The sequence below is a fragment of the Hippopotamus amphibius genome, chromosome 7 (assembly GCF_030028045.1).
Source record: "Hippopotamus amphibius kiboko isolate mHipAmp2 chromosome 7, mHipAmp2.hap2, whole genome shotgun sequence".
NCBI classification, from domain to species: domain Eukaryota; kingdom Metazoa; phylum Chordata; class Mammalia; order Artiodactyla; family Hippopotamidae; genus Hippopotamus; species Hippopotamus amphibius.
This window is the reverse complement of record NC_080192.1, coordinates 50,664,949-50,682,210: the sequence shown is the minus strand read 5'-3', so window position 1 is coordinate 50,682,210 and position 17,262 is coordinate 50,664,949. Positions and strand designations below refer to the sequence as shown.

Here is a 17,262-nt window from a genome sequence, read left to right as displayed (position 1 = left end):
CTAGCCATTAGGAATGTTCAAGTCGGAACCACGGTGACATTCACCTTCACACCCAGTAGGATGTCTATCATTAAAAAGACAGACGGGGACTTCCCAGGTGGCGCAGTGGTTAAGAATCTGCCTGCCAATACAGAAGACACAGATTTGATCCCTGGTCAAGGAAGATCCCACATGCCGCGGAGCAACTAAGCCTGTGTGCCACAACTACTGAAGCCCACGAGCCTAGAGCCCGTGCTGCACAACAAGGAAACCACTGCAGTGAGAGGCCCGCACACCACAACAAACAGTAGCCCCTACTCGCCGCAACTAGAGAAAGCCTGCACGCAGCAACAAAGACCCAAAGCAGCCTAATTAATTAATTAATTAATTAAAAGGAAAAAAAGACAGACAGTAACGAGTGTTGGCGTGTATGGGGAGAAATTGGAATCCTCATACATTGCGGGTAGGAATGTAAAATGGTAAGGCTGCTTTGAAAAACTGTCCGGCAGCTCCTTAAAAAGTTGAACATAGAATTACCTCTATGACCCGGAAATGCCACTCCTCGCTATATACCTAAGAGAAATGGAAGCAAGTACACACTAAAATTTATACACAAATGTTCATAGCAGCATTATTCATGAAGCCAAAAGTTGGAAACAACCCAGATGTTCATGAACTGATGGATGAGTAAACAAAACATAGCATATCCATACAATGGAGTATGATTTGGCGATAAAAAGGAACGAATTACTGATGAACTACAATGTGAATGATCCTAGAAAACATTATGCTGAGTGAAAGAAGACCGTGTATTGTGTGATTGCAAAAGATTCAAAAGACCATGTATTCACATGATATGTCCAGAGTAGACAAATTTGTAGAGAAAGAAAGTAGATTAGCGATTGGTTAGGGACGGGAGGTTGGCTGGGGGACAGGAGGGAGTGGGGAGTGGGTGATGATGGATACGGGGTTTCTTTCACAAGAGGTGAAATTGTTCTAAAATTAGATTGTGGTGATGTTTGTACTGCCCTCTGAATATACAAAAAAACTGATGTATACACTTCACATGGGTGAATTTTATGGAATATAAATTGCATCTCAATAAAGCTGTTTTTAAAAAAAAACAAAATATTAACAAATTAGGCCCTTTTACTTCCTAAGTTTTGTGATACACAGGCTAAAACAAAGTGAATAGAATAGCAAGTTTATTTGGAAGTAATTGGCATGTATTGCAGACCCCAGCTGGGAACTGTTTTGATGGAGATAACCTGCATTATGTTTCTTTAACACGTGAAGATCGTGAATAAACACCCTTTAACCTGAGATAAACCACTTGAACCTTGACTTTTTCGTCTTTGCAGACAAGTCTATATTTAAAACATGTATACTTGATCATTTTCATTATGTGTATTTCTTTTTAAATTATAACACTGCTTTTTTTTTTTCTTTCTTAGCCACAACAAGTCGTTCAGAAGAAGCCTGCTCAGGTAAGAGATGGTCATTATGCTTTCTTTCCCCCAATTAACATAAAAAGTAAAGTGAAAAAATATAACCCCAAAATAAACCTTTAATTAGTATTTTTCTAGTCTTGATTATGTCCGCACGGTAGTATTCTCGAAAATTGGTTGTATCCTTCAGACAAAGTCAAGAATACATAGACTGCGGGTTTTAAAAAAATTCTAAAAGATCAAGGCCTGAAGTGTACAGAGCAAATAAAAACTTTAAAAATTAAAACCTTTTAGTGCCTCATAAAACAAATACTTAATCTTATCATGTGTTTTGCCAACTCTTAAACATCAAATGTTGTCCTTTCCCTCTAACCATCCATACTCCGTTGACTTGATATAGGACGTATTAGCTGCAGAATATATCCTGATCCATGGCTGGAAACATATCAGTTCATGGGATTATCTCATAACATTTGGTGATCCCAAACCTCCCCCCTCCCCCCGCCACCAAAGAAGGCTGGGAAATTGTTGTGCTAATTTTGCTGTTGATGAACTCTCAGGTCTTACTTCAGTTAGGCTGAATCACAGTCTCTGACATCTTTGACAACATCAAAATTAGGAACCAGCTTTACTCCTCTTGTTCCGTATGCCTGGAGTTCCTTGTCCCAACTATAATCTGTACATAGAAGCATAAGAATCATACTTATTGAGGAAGTATATCTTGAAGAATAAATTAACCATGATTGCCAAGTACATCAGCTTTATTAAAATATAAAAACATCTTGGTGTTCTCCCTTTCTGGGTTAAATGAGACGCCCGGGAGATCCAGGTGTATCTTGCAGAACCTGCCAAAGTAAGTTATAAAGCAGTGTCACGGGTTACTAAGTTCTTTGTAGATCTTTCATGGAATTTAAGTTATCCATGGGATCTTTTCCCTAGAGGTCTCTAAAACTGTACCTCGCACCCTGTTCTCTTGGGACAATGTTGCCTTGCCTGGGAAAGACCACTCAGACAATCTCCTGTGTCTACTATTCTTTACAAATGCAGCTTGAAAGAGAAGTGACACTTCTAAGCAGATATAAGCACACAGGGGAAATGCATCTGAATAATTATACAGGTGCTTTAAGTAGAATAAAAACAGAGTTTCCACGAAAAAAAATTATCATCATAGCTGTTCCCTTTCCTAAAAGCCAAGAGTGGTAGGCGCACTAAAAATAAGTACACTGTGTTTGAGTGTTTCTATGCAATATTAAACAAAACAAAATATAAACCAAAACTTGACATTTTTAAGTAAGGGATCCCAAATATATTTAGCCTCTCATCCTTCATCAGTAAGGAAGTCAAGAGAAAGTGAAATTTTTAAAAAAAGAGAAAGTGAATTTATAATTCTGTGCATTGGGGTCAAACGATACAGTGTTCATGGTTGCATCATGGGCTGTGAACGATAGATTAATAACCTTATGTGGTCTGTTAACAACTTTGATTCGGTCTCTATTCTTGGGGTTGTAGGGAAGAAAAGGTGAACAAAAACGTAGTCACGTGCATCTGAGAAATGTATCATCTAGTTCAGAGGTTCTTAACCTTGGCTGCATATTAGAATCACCTACGGATAATATAAATATAATTTTATATATACATGTAATACAGCTGTATATTATATGCCATATACAGTTGACCCTTGAACAAATGGGTTTGAACTGAGATAATCAACTTATACTTGGATTTTTTCATTAAGTGCTACAGTACTACACGATCTATAGTTGGTTGAATTAGTGGATGCAAAATCATGGATACAGAGTGAAGTCCATGAGAGACTATGAGACTTGAGTGTCTGAAGATTTTGGAATCTGAGGCAGGGCCTGGAACAAATGCCCCTTGGATACTGAAGGACAGCTGCGTGTGTGTGTGTGTGTACATCCTGAACACTACCCAGTGGTGTGTGCTAGAGCCAGCCCTTGTGAGGCAATTGTATCTCTTCCAAATTTTATATTTACTGATGTCAAGTAGGTAACTTGAAATCCACTGTGGTAGGAGTAGTTACACCACGGAAATTGACAAATATTACAAATCAGGACTTTTATTTTTTACTGGAGAGCAAGTTGTTGAACGTTTACCTGCACGCCACTGGCCCCACCCTTCAGCAATTCTGATAATTTGGTCTGGAAACCCAAGCATTAGCATTTTTTTGAACTCCTCAAGTGAGTCTAATGTAGATCCAGGGATGAAGACACTCAGTGAATGCACACAAGAAGACATTTGAACGTTTGTTGAGCAAATGAGCGCAGAATGTCAATCTGTATGACGCACAGTGGGATACAGATGGATGAGTGGAATGCCATGTGTTGCTTAAGGGGATGGTCCCCAGAAGAATTTTTATTTTATTGTTATTGTTGTCGTTGTTTAGTTCCAGAAGGGAAAATGAAGACACAGCTTAGGGAAAGAAAGGAATGTGTTATAGATGAGGTGAATGGCATATTCAAAAGTAAAGAGGCAGAGACAGATAAATCATTGGTGGAGGTTATCAGTGTGGCTGAAACTGACTGCATATTGGGCAGTAATGCACCAAGAAATGATGTAAGTGACATCATAAGTTTTTGTCCTAAAAGAATCAGGCATATCAAAGAAACCACTGATCGATTGGGTTGGTCCTCACTGATCAATCTGGCTGCCTTACAGACCCTGCTCCAGATTTACCCTTGAAAGGAGAGTTTAGACTCAGAAAAAAGAACATGAGCTCATTGGGCTTCCTAATCTATATTGTCTAAGGACACAGTGATGAATTATGTAAACATGGGGACTACACAGAAGTTCATGGAGGACAATGTAAATTTTATACACATTCAAAAGAATCTCTTTCTGTTCCATCTATTTCTTTCAAAATACCCTCCCAGATGCTCTTCCATGAGGCGGTCTGTATTAACTCAGGCTCATATCCTTTCTTCATCAACACTAATTTGAGGGGTTACATTCAGGTCCTGTTTGGAGGTGGCGAGAATTTTAGCACCATTAAATATTTTACATCCCAAGAAAAGGACTCAGCAGTGTGTAAAGAGACCTTGGTTTTACTTTCTGGCCCCATCAACGGGTGAATTAATCTCTGCTCCCTGTGTACCCATCTGTGAACTGGGATAATAGCAGTGTGTCTTCCCTTACTCCCAAGAACACTTTGAAAGACCTGTAATTGTATAAATTTCAGGGAGTATTACTAAATTCCCACTTATTTTTGAAAGCTAGGTTTTTTATTTCCAGAGATTTGTATTCTCAAAAATGTTAGAATTCTAACTAGTTCAAAACTACTATCTCAGGGACTTCCCTGGTGGCACAGTGGTTAAGAATCCACCTGCCAATGCAGGGGACATGAGTTCGAACCCTGGTCCAGGAAGATCCCACATGCTGCAGAGCAACTAAGCCCATGTGCCACAACTACTGAGCCTGTGAGCCACAACTACTGAGCCTGTGCACCACAGTGACTGAAGCCTGCGCACTCTAGGGCCCAAGCAGCAATGAAGACCCAATGCAGCCACACACACACACACAAAAACACCCAGAAAACAAAAAAACACCTACTATCTCTTTGACCACAAGTGTTTTCATTGCATCTTTTTAAAATAAGGATTTTTTTAACTGAAGGAAAATGTTGCGGTGATTGCTACATCCTATCATTAGGACTAAAGCAGTCAGAATCACTTGGCTTGTATGTAATTCCATGTGTGTGGAATTACAAAGACTCTCTTCTAAAGTACCCTAATGCCATCAAATTCTGAAACCACCTCAGAGCTTCACGGAAGCCACTTCTTGAAACTGGGTTACAGAAAGTTAGAGTTCCTTCTAAGGAGACAGTTCAGAATTATGATAAATCTCATACATGTGCATTGTGTGTATAAGTACATGCATCTAGAGAGGAATAGAAATGTAAGGAAAACCCTACTGCAAGGGTATGTGCTCGGAAAGTCCACCAGGTGCTATCAGCTGCAAACCTCAAGTGAATGTCACATAACCCTAATGGGAAAGTTAATAAACTTAAAACCTAAAGGGGAAAATCTCTAATATTCACATTAACTTTTTTTTTTAATTTCCAAACCAGTGAAAACAAAGCTTACTGGAGAGCTCTACTATATTTTCATTTGAAGTAAGAAATTAATATCTTAGTTTTTTAGCAGTTTGAAAGTTGATTTCTCAGCCACGTGGATCACATTCTCAACTTGAGTAGGAAACGGGTAGGTTTTGTTGTTGCTGTTATTGTTTTTATAAGAGAAACACCATAACATATCAGGTTATTATTATTGATAGAGGGGGCTTTGTTTCTCAATGGTTTATTTTGATTAAAAAAAATCTCACTCCATCTCAGACTTCTAGAAAAGATCTTGCAGGTTTGTTAGCTATCTTATTGTTTGTTGGTCTCCCCCTTTTAAAGGCTTTAAACTGAGATGAGAAGTGAGTCCTTATATAGAATTCAGACATTTTTCTCTCACCTGAGCCCTACCCAAAGGGTAAAACAGCTTTTAAAAATCGTAAGTTCTCCTTCCTTTCCACCCAATTTCCTCATTACTGTACAGCCCTGGCAAGCTATACCTCTAGCAATTAAGACAGGTAGAAACCTGCTCCTTTTAAACTTCCCAACGAAAGAACTGGAAAGTCTTCAGCTTCTAAGAGACTGGAAACAAAGCTTTCTGTTTCAAAACAGAGCTTTTACCTACAAGTAACATCTTCTATGGGTGGTGTGTATGGGGGCAGAGAAATCTCAGTAAACCTTGGTTATCATGGGATTTTCCCCACTTAAAAAAAAAGTTGAATGTTTTTACAGAGACATCAAGGCAGTTTTAAGGATGTGTATATTTCAAACAACCTAAACATTGTTTGGAGCAAAATGAGAGGTTTAATTTTGGGACAAGCAGGTTAATGAATTGCAGTCAGCATCTTGTTCTCAAAGAAGGCATTTTTACCAGGGGCTTTTAGTCTAGACATACAAAGGAGGAAGGAGGAAGAAGGGAGAGTCCTCACTCTAACACTCATCTTTTACGTGGTATCTTGGCCAATGCAGTAAATAGTTCACCATAAATCAGACTTGCAAAAAAGAGTCACTCTCTACTCAGGGAGAATGGTGATTCATACCGCTTAAGTCGTAAAGCGTACCGATATATTTATTTTCCAGCTTATGCTCTTTCAAGCTGGTAAAACATTTTGTGGGCCAGTAAATGTTTGGTACCAACTGGCAAAACATGAAGAATTATATCAAAGCCAGCCCTGAGTGGGACTGTTCTGTTGTATAGGAAATACTTTTTGATTTAACCTCTAACCTCTGACGTTACAAAGGTCAAGGGAAAAGGGGACAGCCAAGTAGAAAACAACGTTTAACCCATAAAATAAAGTAGCTCAAGAACATAGCAGCACAGGGGTAGGGCAGAGGAAGCATATCAAAATGATTATTAACTGTAAACATATGAAGTCATTAGCTTAGTTGTAATAAAGGAATATTGGCAAGATGAAGTCAGCTGTTTCTTGGCAGGGAATGTCATATAGAGATGACATAAACTTCTAACGAAAGTAAAGGAACATCACTCAATTTGAGATATAAAACTCCAAAAGGCCAAATATCGTGTTTCTGGATTTGACAGATTTCCTGTAGGAGTTTTCTTTTTAAAAAAAAATACAATTGTTTTTAACTGTGTGATAAAGCCTGTGGATTAGGCTAAAAATAAAATGGCCATGTCTGCCTGCTTTTCTATGCATATCGCAGAATGCTTTTCCTGTGCATTTTGATGTGAGTTGGATAAAAACCAATTATTTATTCAATATGTAAGCTTTCTTCTTATTATCCAAACTTGCTGACCCAAATTAATAGGAATAAATAGTAACTGGTTTTAAAACATGGCCTTTCTAGGAAATTCCTTAATGTTTGAATAGAAATATGTTGCTTTGTCCAAGAAACTTTCTTCACATTCAGAGAATGTTTGCTGGACACTTAAATGTCTATTGAAGAATTATTTGTTAACTTACCATTATTATTGACATTTTCATTATCTCAGGATAATGAAAAATGTTTGGTACAGTAATGATTGAAATCCAGAAATGTTCTGTTCCTTGGCAACAAATACAAGTTATGAAAAATTTTATACACGTAGAAAACAAAGAGAAAAGCCTTCTCCTAATCTCTGCCATCAATAAACACATCCGGAATATAACCATTAAGCAGCTTTTAGTCTATCCACTTTTTATTTATCTTTTTGTTATTTACTTATATATATTTTTTTATTTATGTATTTATTCATTGGCTGCCTTGGGTCTTTATTGCTTCGCGAGGGCTTTCTCTAAATGTGGCAAACGGGGGCTACTCCTCCTTGTGTTGCGCAGGCTTCTCATTTCAGTGGCTTCTCTTATTGCGGAGCACCAGCTGTAGGCACACAGGCTTCAGTAGTTATGGCTCGTAGACTCAGTAGTTGTGGCTCACAGGCTCTAGAGCGTAGGCTCAGTAGTTGTGGCGCACGGGCTCAGTTGCTCCGAGGCATGTGGGATCTTCTCGGACCAGGACTGAACCCATGTCCCCTGCATTGGCAAGCGGGTTCTTAACCACCGCACCACCAGGGAAGCCCAATCCACTTTTTTAAAACTACTCTGCATAAAAAGAACATTCCTAAATAATTTTGGAAATGTTGAAATGTTTCCTTCTTCTGAGTGCTTCCTTCATGCAAAAATCTTTTTGTTATATCTTTAGCTATTTTTTAAGACTATTTTGAGACTCCTTCAATACAAATTAGAACTGGCATGGAAAATTAACCAAACTTGTGATCCTCAGAAATCATGACTTACGGGATCCTGAAACTTGCAGTTAGTTTATACATAAAATTAATTCTCTATCTGAAAAATGTGACTGCCTTCTGAAGATATTTTTAAATAGCCTTTCATCCCAGGAAAGAAATTTGTAGCATCCCAGGGATGAATATTAACCTCTGCAATATTTTCAGTGATGGAATTCTGATCAGAGGCATGAACAAGACAAACAGGAGTGTATTTTACAAATCTAAGATGTCTTATTTTGTTTTCTTTGGGAGACATTGTTTAATAGTAGGATTTTTTTCCCCTTTCTTTCTTTGTCAACAATTCTATCTTTGAATCACAGGTAAAGAAATAAACACAGAGTGAGTAGCTATAATTAATCATCATAGCTCCACACTGTAGTCTTACAGGATTTTTACTCTTTTCTCAAAGTTTTCCCATTTGGTTGTCACATTTTTTTCTCACACCCTGCTGGGCAGCTAGATGGGTATTTTCATTACCAGTCTGACACAGTGAGAATAAAGGCACAAGTTATACATCCATTTATGCCAGGGTTGGTGCCTGTGGTCAGTGACATCTAGGATCAACCTTCTTTACTTCAAACATCCCCCAATAAGACCTTAAAACTGGCTTTATTGCATTGTTGGTAACACATGCAAGGTAGATGCTTGTATATTTTTATACACACAAAACTAAAATTTTTAAAAAGATCAGGTACAAATATCATAAATATCCCAACTTCTAAAGTCTCCTTTTGAAAAACATATACCCCCCCAACATTTCCACCAGAATCCCTTGCACTTTTTCAGATCACAGGGTTTGTATACGTTCCATTGAATATGTTTTTTTAAGATGTGATATAAAGTTTTCCTAGTTGGAGGAAATAATCACTTTCCATTAAGTTAAACAGCGCCAATCCATCTTAAATTAAAATACCTGACCCAGAAATAGAAAAACTCTGCTTTGTGGTCTTGAGGGTCACTTAGCTGCAGATGGAACTTGAAAACCTGGTTTCTGGTCACCGCTGCTGAGGAAGAGAGCCCATTATTTCTGTTCCGGCAGGATTGGCTCGAGATACTCATGAACGTGAAAAACTCTTGAGTGTGTCATTCTGAGTCCTTAAGGAACTGGACATACTAAGATGACGAAAAGAATGTCATTAAACCATAACTACTCTTTCTAAATTACCAGGTTTGGTAGGTTTACTGGCAAGATAGCTTAAATTACAGATGTATTTGTAGCCTGCAGCATTTTATAAGAGAGTTGCAGAATTCTTTGCAACCAAGGGACAAAATTAAGGATTTACTAAAGTCGACGTGGACTTCTGTGACTTTGTACTCCTTACTATACACAAAGAGGGGCATCTTAGTGACAGCACTTCTAAAGCTTGCGGGGAGAGTATTTCCATTTCTCGGTTCCATTTAAAATTCGCTGGCCCTCCTTTCCACTGCAGATCTGCTGCTTAGTCTGCATCTGAAAATTAAATCCAGAGCTTCAGCTCTCACATTAAATAGTGAACCTTCCTCCAGTGTGCACCCTCACCCATGCCTGTGTGGTAAGATCTACGGGTAAACGCCTAATAGATTGAAAAATTCCCTCCAGCATTCGGGGATCAGGCCCCTGGGATGGGGAGGGGGCGGGGATGGGATGGGATTGGGATGTCTTCTTCCTCCTTTTGAATCAGTTAGTAGATGTGTCCCCGGGGGTATACGCCACATGCATCGTGCTGAACCAAATTAAAAGAATGAGGATAGGTGCAAACTATATTTATAGCTTTTAGTAGGTTTTTTTTCTCCCTAAGCATAAGAAAAGCAATGAAAGAGTTACACTTATAAAATTCCTTTTTGGGGGGAACAAAAGAAAAACAGGCAAAATGAGTGCAATTTTTCCAATAGTTATAATAAAAATATAGGTCTCCAACTCTGCCCACTTTCTTTTCCCTCTCTTCAGTTTTCTGCCAAAAAGTCCACATGTTTCACCCTGGTGTGGTGCAGCCCAGGGGTCTTTGTAAGGTAACGGAGTGGATGGCCGGGGGCTTTTCAGCGTTTAGAGGCCTCGGTGGCTGGTGCTCATAAAAATGTCACTGTACACCTTCACGTTGAAAAGTCCTTTTATCCTGCATTCCTGAAGCCCCATTCCAACGGTAAGCCTCCTCGACCAGCCTGCGGCTGCTTGGCTTCCCCCCTTGCCAGCCAGCCCCTCATGAGATGCGGAGAATGCTTGGCTACAACCTCCTTAGTGCCTCAGAGCTGCTCCTGGGGGGCTCTCCAGGCGCAAAGATCCTTTGGCCATATGTTGCAAACGTGAAACAGTTTAAATAAATATCTCAAGTTGCTAGCTGTTGTCTACGGTAAATGGCAGTGTCCTCTAAATTACTGAGGAGGATTGAATCTCAGGGGTCCCTACCAACTCTTCTGCTATGAAAATAAGATTCCTGGGGGACGTCAGAACCAGCTGCTTATTTCCTTCATTGCCGGTTCCTGTCCACTCTTTGCACCACAGAAGGGCCCTGTGTGAAGTCTGGTCAGCCGTGACACTTAGGGCAGGTGAACGTGGATTTTCCAACTGCATCTTTATGCATCCATAACCCAGACGGCTCCTAGGAGGGAAAGCGAGAATTCTTCTCTCCCCGCCTTATCTCGCAATCTGTTGTCACATCACCTGCCCCAGTTCGGTACATGAGTTGTGGAACCAAAAAAAAAAAAAATGAGGATTTTTCTTCTCTTAATTACACGCATACTTTTGTCACAGCAAGAGGCCAAGTCACTGGAAAGGTGAGAACTGGGGTTTGCAGAGGTGAGAGGTGCCACGCACCCTGCCAGTATCATCCACTTGGCAGCCGTGCCGTCTTTTGGAGGGTGGCCAGTCAGGGCTGTGCCAAGAAGACAGAGCTCTCCACTAACCAGACACTTGAGAAAACCATCATTCTGAGCATGTGAGAGCGCATGACCAGAAGTCTGACGGAGTGAGGCTCCCACTCTCCGCCATCCTAGTTATGTACCCAGTACTAACTAGTAACAGCGACTAGTAGAAGCATTTCAGTGTCCATGGAAATAAAACAACTCTCCGTATCGTGTTAAGAACCGTTAAGTAAAGGAAACGATATGAGGGTGAGGGGCCATCATTTTCAGCTGAGTTGCATCTAAGGGATTTGAATAAACCACTTACATATCAAGCAGAGTTTCTGGGAATGTTTTGAAAAGCTGATCACATTCCATCTACCATAAGGTCTTTGTAAGTTCATGGGCTGAAAATTCGATTTCCTTCCGGATATGGAAGTACTTTGGTTTCCAGATAGTCTAGAAAAATCGAGCAGTTAGAAATGGAATAATGACAGCTCGATGCAGGGGGTGTCCAGCTTGACTGCGTTCTATTAATTTGTTAAACAGGAGAAGAAGGAATCAGATCTGTCTGCCCACTTGTACTCTGTGGTCTGTTTCAGGGTAGTCACCTAAGTCCACACCTCCTGTCACAATGAGAAGTGAGTCATTTGGGGACGGTCGAAGAGCGTATCTGCCGAATAGCTTAGTGACTTTCCAGAATTTAAATATTAAGTGAAAAGACAAGGTCAGAGGGCAGCTGAACCTTGGCTTGTCTATCTCGCGTCCGTCCGTGGCTTTGATCCTGCTACATTCTCCTTTGTGGCCCGGACTCCGTAGAGAATCTCAGGGTCATGGCCTGTTGCCTATCAAGAGGTATAAACCTGCTGCTTAAATATGTGAAGCCCGAAGTTTGGGGGTTGGGAGCCGAGGGGAGGTAGCTTCAAACGTTCCACATTTCCCACATAACCCAAAGCAGACTAAACAAAACCGGTGTGAAATCTCATGACTTGATGCTGCGGTGGTTATATTTTTTAAGCTGTAATCCATTCATTTGTGTGTGTGTGTTTATTCCCAGGATTTACAGCTCTCTCAGTCTTGTGGGGGGAGAGAATGTTTGAAACCTTTTGCAAAGTTTGCTGTAAGCAGTGGCCTGTGATTAAAGCCCAGGATAGAGTGTGTGTGTGTGTGTGTGTGTGTGAAAGAGAGAGAGAGAGAGTGTACGCATTCGTGTGAGCATGTGCGTACCCGTTCATGTGGGCTTTTTTCCCTCCGGTTTGCTGCTTTTACGCAGAGGCGTCACACATGGTAGCATTTAGGAGCTCCTTCACAGCTGAAGTGTTTCAAACACTAATGAATGGAAGTTTGGTCACATAATGCAGACGAGCTCTAAGGCATGCGTTACTGAATGGTGTACTGTAGTGACCTGGGAAAGGAAGAGAGGTATAAATTGTGTCAGTTAGCCACCCAGACAAAATGAAGCCATGTGGAAAATCAAATCTATGAAAGTATGAAGACTGTTGTAAGCTGTTTTAAGCTGATCATTCTTAAAGTTTGCTGCAGGAGTAAATGTTTACCTCTTCTCCCAGATCTTTTTCACATGCCGTCTTATGAGACAGTGTGCAGCATTTGATAAAAATCATCCTTCTCACTAAGGACGCTTTTATCAGAAATGTTTATTGTCTCCGCTTTACCACCCATGTCCTGAAAGGTACTGCACATTTGTTAAATAAGCAAAAGGAAAGAGAACTTTGTGGCTCAAGCTGGTTTGCAGAAACTCCAACAAATTCCAGAGCCATAAGGAATCAGAAAAAGGAAAAGAGAAGGAGGAATTAGATTTATAGGAAGAGGAGGCCCTGCGAAAACATATATATTAGATTTTCTCTGCTTGGCCAAACCACCATTAAATGTTTGGTCGGTGTGGATTTAGTGTTGAGATTGAGCAGTTAATGCCAAACTTTGGTCATTGTCTTAAAATGTGCTTTAATAAATACAAGAAGGAGGAAATCCATTTGGAAAGGAAGTGAGTCGTCAGCTCTTGCAGCCCTTTCTCAGGCTCGATTCTGCCCTCACGCTGCCTCCCGCGCAGTGGCGGTGGTGTCCTGGTCACACACCGGTGCCAACGCCCGTCTGATTCTGCCCAACGCCTGGCTCAACTTGCCCTGCAACTTTGGGTATATGATTTATTGTGCCTTGATTTTCTCACCTGTAAAATGGTGATAATAACAGCCAGTCCCTAAAAGCATCGAGTAAGCACCCTAAAAGCATCAGCTATGATTACCAGTATCTGCAGGACACGTTTTCTTTGTGCCTTAAGAATGGATCCCCTTCACTTGATGTGCTGGTTTTTAAAACGGATGACTGGCATGCTGTCGGGAAAAATTTATCCATTTCTTTTTCCCGCTAATTGGTGAGTAAGCTCCCACGGGCCTGACATTCTCTGGACGGCAGACAATTGAATTTGCTGAGCAGCCGCCATGATGTCAAGCCTTAAGTCAACAGTGGCTAATGATTGCGCTGGGAAAAAACAACACCTTGATTCCTCAATTACGGTTTAAGAAGCCCGGGGAACAAGGGGCTTGCCAATCATCCGCATCCTCCTTTGAAGCCGGCATAATGTGCTGTGGAAACAGGTCACCTCTGAATGTAATGGTTGTGCCTTTGTGTTCTAGGAGGAGACTGAAGAGACATCCTCACAAGAGTCTGCGGAAGAGGATTAGGGGCGCCAACGTTCAATTTCTACCTCAGCAGCAGTTGAATCTTTTGAAGGGAGAAAACACTGCAGTGACCACTTACTCTCTATCGCCATGGTCTTTCCACTTTCATCTGGGGTTGGGGTGGGGGCGGGGCGGGGGCGGGGCGGGGGTGGGGGCAGAAGTCACGTAACCTTAAAAAGGACTATATTAATCACCTTCTTTGTAATCCCTTCACGGTCCCAGGTTTAGTGAAAAACTGCTGTAAACACAGGGGACACAGTTTAACAATGCAACTTTTAATTACTGTTTTCTTTTTCCTTAACCTACTAATAGTTTGTGGATCTGATAAGCAGGAGCGGGTGGGTGAGAAGAACCTCTGAATCGGGTTTAGTCAATCACTGCACTGCATCCAAACCAGAAATGTGTCACCCGCGTGACGCTGGGCATTCCTCTAGAAAAGGCGCGGTGGGAAACACTGGCCGCCTCAGACACCACCCAGCCCGCTCGCAGTAGTGAAGCTTCTGTTTAGAACACCAAAGATAGCACTAGATACTACTTCTTTCCTTTTCATATAACCTTGTAGACACTTACTTGATTTTTTTTTTTAATTTTTACTTTTATTTCTAAATGAGACGAAATGCTGATGTATCCTTTCATCCAGCTTAACAAACCAGGAAAGGTGATGTTCACTTTTCAAAAAGGGAAGTAAGCAAACCCAGATTGCCAACTCCTTTATTTACGGATGCCACGCCTATCAGCAGGAGTAATAAATTTACTCACAGCCCTCGTTGTTTTTTTTCAGGAACCCTCATCCGGGTAGAATCTACTTCCTACAGAGCCAAATGCCATTTAGCTATAAATCACACTTGTCAGCCTCAAAGCATTTTAAGGAACCTACACAAGTAAAATTATCCTCTTTGTAGTTTAATGAAAAGGTACAACAGAATAATGCATGATGAACTCACCTGGATTATGAGGTGGGCGGAGCGAAATCCAAATTTCTTTTGCTGTAGTTTATACTACAATTTAAAGAACAACAACAAAAAAGCAGGCTCTCTCTCTCTCTCTCTTTCCATTATGTATCAGTTTCCGTGAAAGACCTAAATACCACTTACCTCAAATGAAACGTATGTGTTACTTCAAGTAATACGTTTTGACATAGGATGGTTGGCTGAGGTGCTTTACTTTGACTTCAGCTCACCACCTCTTCATTCAAACTGCACTTTTAGCCAGAGATGCAATACATCCCCACTGCTCAATACTACCTCTGAATGTTACAATTAATTTACAGTTTAATACTTATTACATGCTGCTATACACAAGCAATGCAAGAAAAAAAACATAATGGGTAGATGATGCTGATCATCTACGTTTCTTTTTGTACATTTAGTTACAGTCAAAGAAGCAGTCTCCTTACTGTGTTTCAGCATGGCTATGTATTTTTCTATGTTTTTTTTTTTAATTAAAATTTTACAAATACTTGTTTCAGCTTCTCTGCTAGATTTTCTACATTAACTTGAATTTTTTTTAACTAAGTCGCTCCTAGGTTCTTAAGGATAATTTTCCTCCATCACACTACACATCACACAAAATTTGACTGTAATGTTTAAATATTACCCTCCAAGTTTGTACCTCACATGAATTGTTTAAGGAAATGGACTAATTGACTTGCAAAGACCTACCTCCAGACTTCAAAAGGAATGAACTTGTTACTTGCAGCATTCATTTTTGTCAATGTTTGAAATAGTTCAGACTGCAGCTAACCCTCGTCAAAACTATTTTTGTAAAAGGCTTTTGATAGAAAGGAACACGTTTTTACATACTTTTTTGCAAATAAATAAAATAAAGCCAACCTTCAAAGAAACTTGAAGCTTTGTAGGTGAGATGCAACAAGCTCAGCTTTTGCATGATGCAATCAAAAATATGTGTTTTGAAGATTAGTTGAATATGAGAAAATGCTTGACAGATATTTTCATGTATTTTACACAAATGTGATTTTTGTAATATGTCTCAACCAGATTTATTTTAAACGCTTCTTATGTAGAGTTTTTATTCCTTTCTCTCCTAGTGAGTGTGCTGACTTTTTAACATGGTATTATCAACTGGGCCAAGAGGTAGCTTCTCATGACGGCTTGTGTCAGTCTGGCTTTTAGTACTGATGCCAAATGAAACTCAAAACCATCTCTCTTCCAGCCGCTTCAGGGAGGTAATTTCAAAGGCCACATACCTCTCTGAGACTGGCAGATGGCTCACTGTTGTGAATCACCAAAGGAGCTATGGAGAGAATTAAAACTCAACATTACTGTTAACTGTGCATTAAATGAGCAAATAAACAGTGGCTCATAAAAGTAAAAGTCCCATTCCATATCTTGGATTGGGCCTTTTGAAACCTCACTGGCCAGCTCATAAAGCTAAAGCAGTTGCTCGTGTTGGCCAAACTCTGAGCACCCAGCGGTTTCCATCTCTGATGAAGTTACTCTCTTATTTCCTATATGTTGTACAATCAAAACACACTACTACCTCTTAAGCCCCAGTATACCTCATTTTTCATACTGAAAAAAAAAAGCTTGTGGCCAATGGAACAGTAAGAACATCATAAAATTTTTATATATATAGTTTATTTTTGTGGGAGATAAATTTTATAGGACTGTTCTTTGCTGTTGTTGGTCTCGGGCTAAGTAAGACTGGACATTTAACTTTTCTACCATTTCTGCAAGTTAGGTATGTTTGCAGGAGAAAAGTATCAAGACGTTGAACTGCAGTTGACTTTCTCCCTGTTTCTTTGAGTGTCTTCTAACTTTGTTCTTCATGTAGAGTTGCTGTCTATGATTGTACTTTGAATCGCTTGCTTGTTGAAAGTATTCCTCTAGTGGATTATCACTGTCTGTTCTGCACAATAAACATAACAGCCTCTGTGATCCCCATGTGTTTTGATTCCTACTCTTTGTCATGACTCCCATTAAATGAGTAATAAAGTTTGGTCAAACCAGGTCAAGGAGAGAGACATTTACAAGTCATTTGGTGGTACCCCCTGTGTAATATGCACCCACACCTCTGCACACACTGACAGAAAGTTTTAAAGTACAGTCAGCCCTCTGCAGGTTCCAAATCCTCGGATTCAACCAACCCCAGATTCCCCAGAGCCGACTGTACTAAGTCATTTCATATAAGGGACTTGAGCATCCTCGGATCTTGGTATTGGCAGGGGTTCCTGGGACCAATGCCCCTTGGATACTGAGGGAAGGCTGTATCATACTTCTTAAATCAGTGCCCTAAATTCACCTTTTGTAGTCTGACATTTAACTCTACAAAGATGAGCTTAGAAGAAAGGTAAAGGAAGAATAGAGCCGTGGTCCCCCAGCCTTATTGGCAACGGAGACTGGTTTCGAGGAAGACAGTTTTTCCATGGGGGCGGGGGTGGGGTGGGGTGGAGATGGTTCAGGCAGTAATGGCAGCGATGGGGAGCAGCAGATGAAGCTTTGATCACTCGCCCGCCACTCACCTCCTGCTGTGCATCCCAGTTCCTAACAGGCCGAAGACCAGTAG

The 17,262-nt window shown here is 40.4% G+C and overlaps 1 protein-coding gene across 1 annotated transcript in view; it reads left to right on the top strand.

Annotated features, from left to right (window-relative positions):
* The window catches only part of HMGA2 (high mobility group AT-hook 2), a 131,392-nt gene extending 114,766 nt beyond the window's left edge, over positions 1–16,626 (top strand). The window contains exons 4-5 of the mRNA XM_057742972.1: positions 1,434–1,466; positions 13,693–16,626. Coding sequence (XP_057598955.1) covers positions 1,434–1,466; positions 13,693–13,740 — 81 coding nt within the window. The 3' untranslated portion in view covers positions 13,741–16,626. The remainder of the gene's footprint in view (positions 1–1,433; positions 1,467–13,692) is intronic.
* The last annotated feature ends 636 nt before the right edge of the window (positions 16,627–17,262 follow it).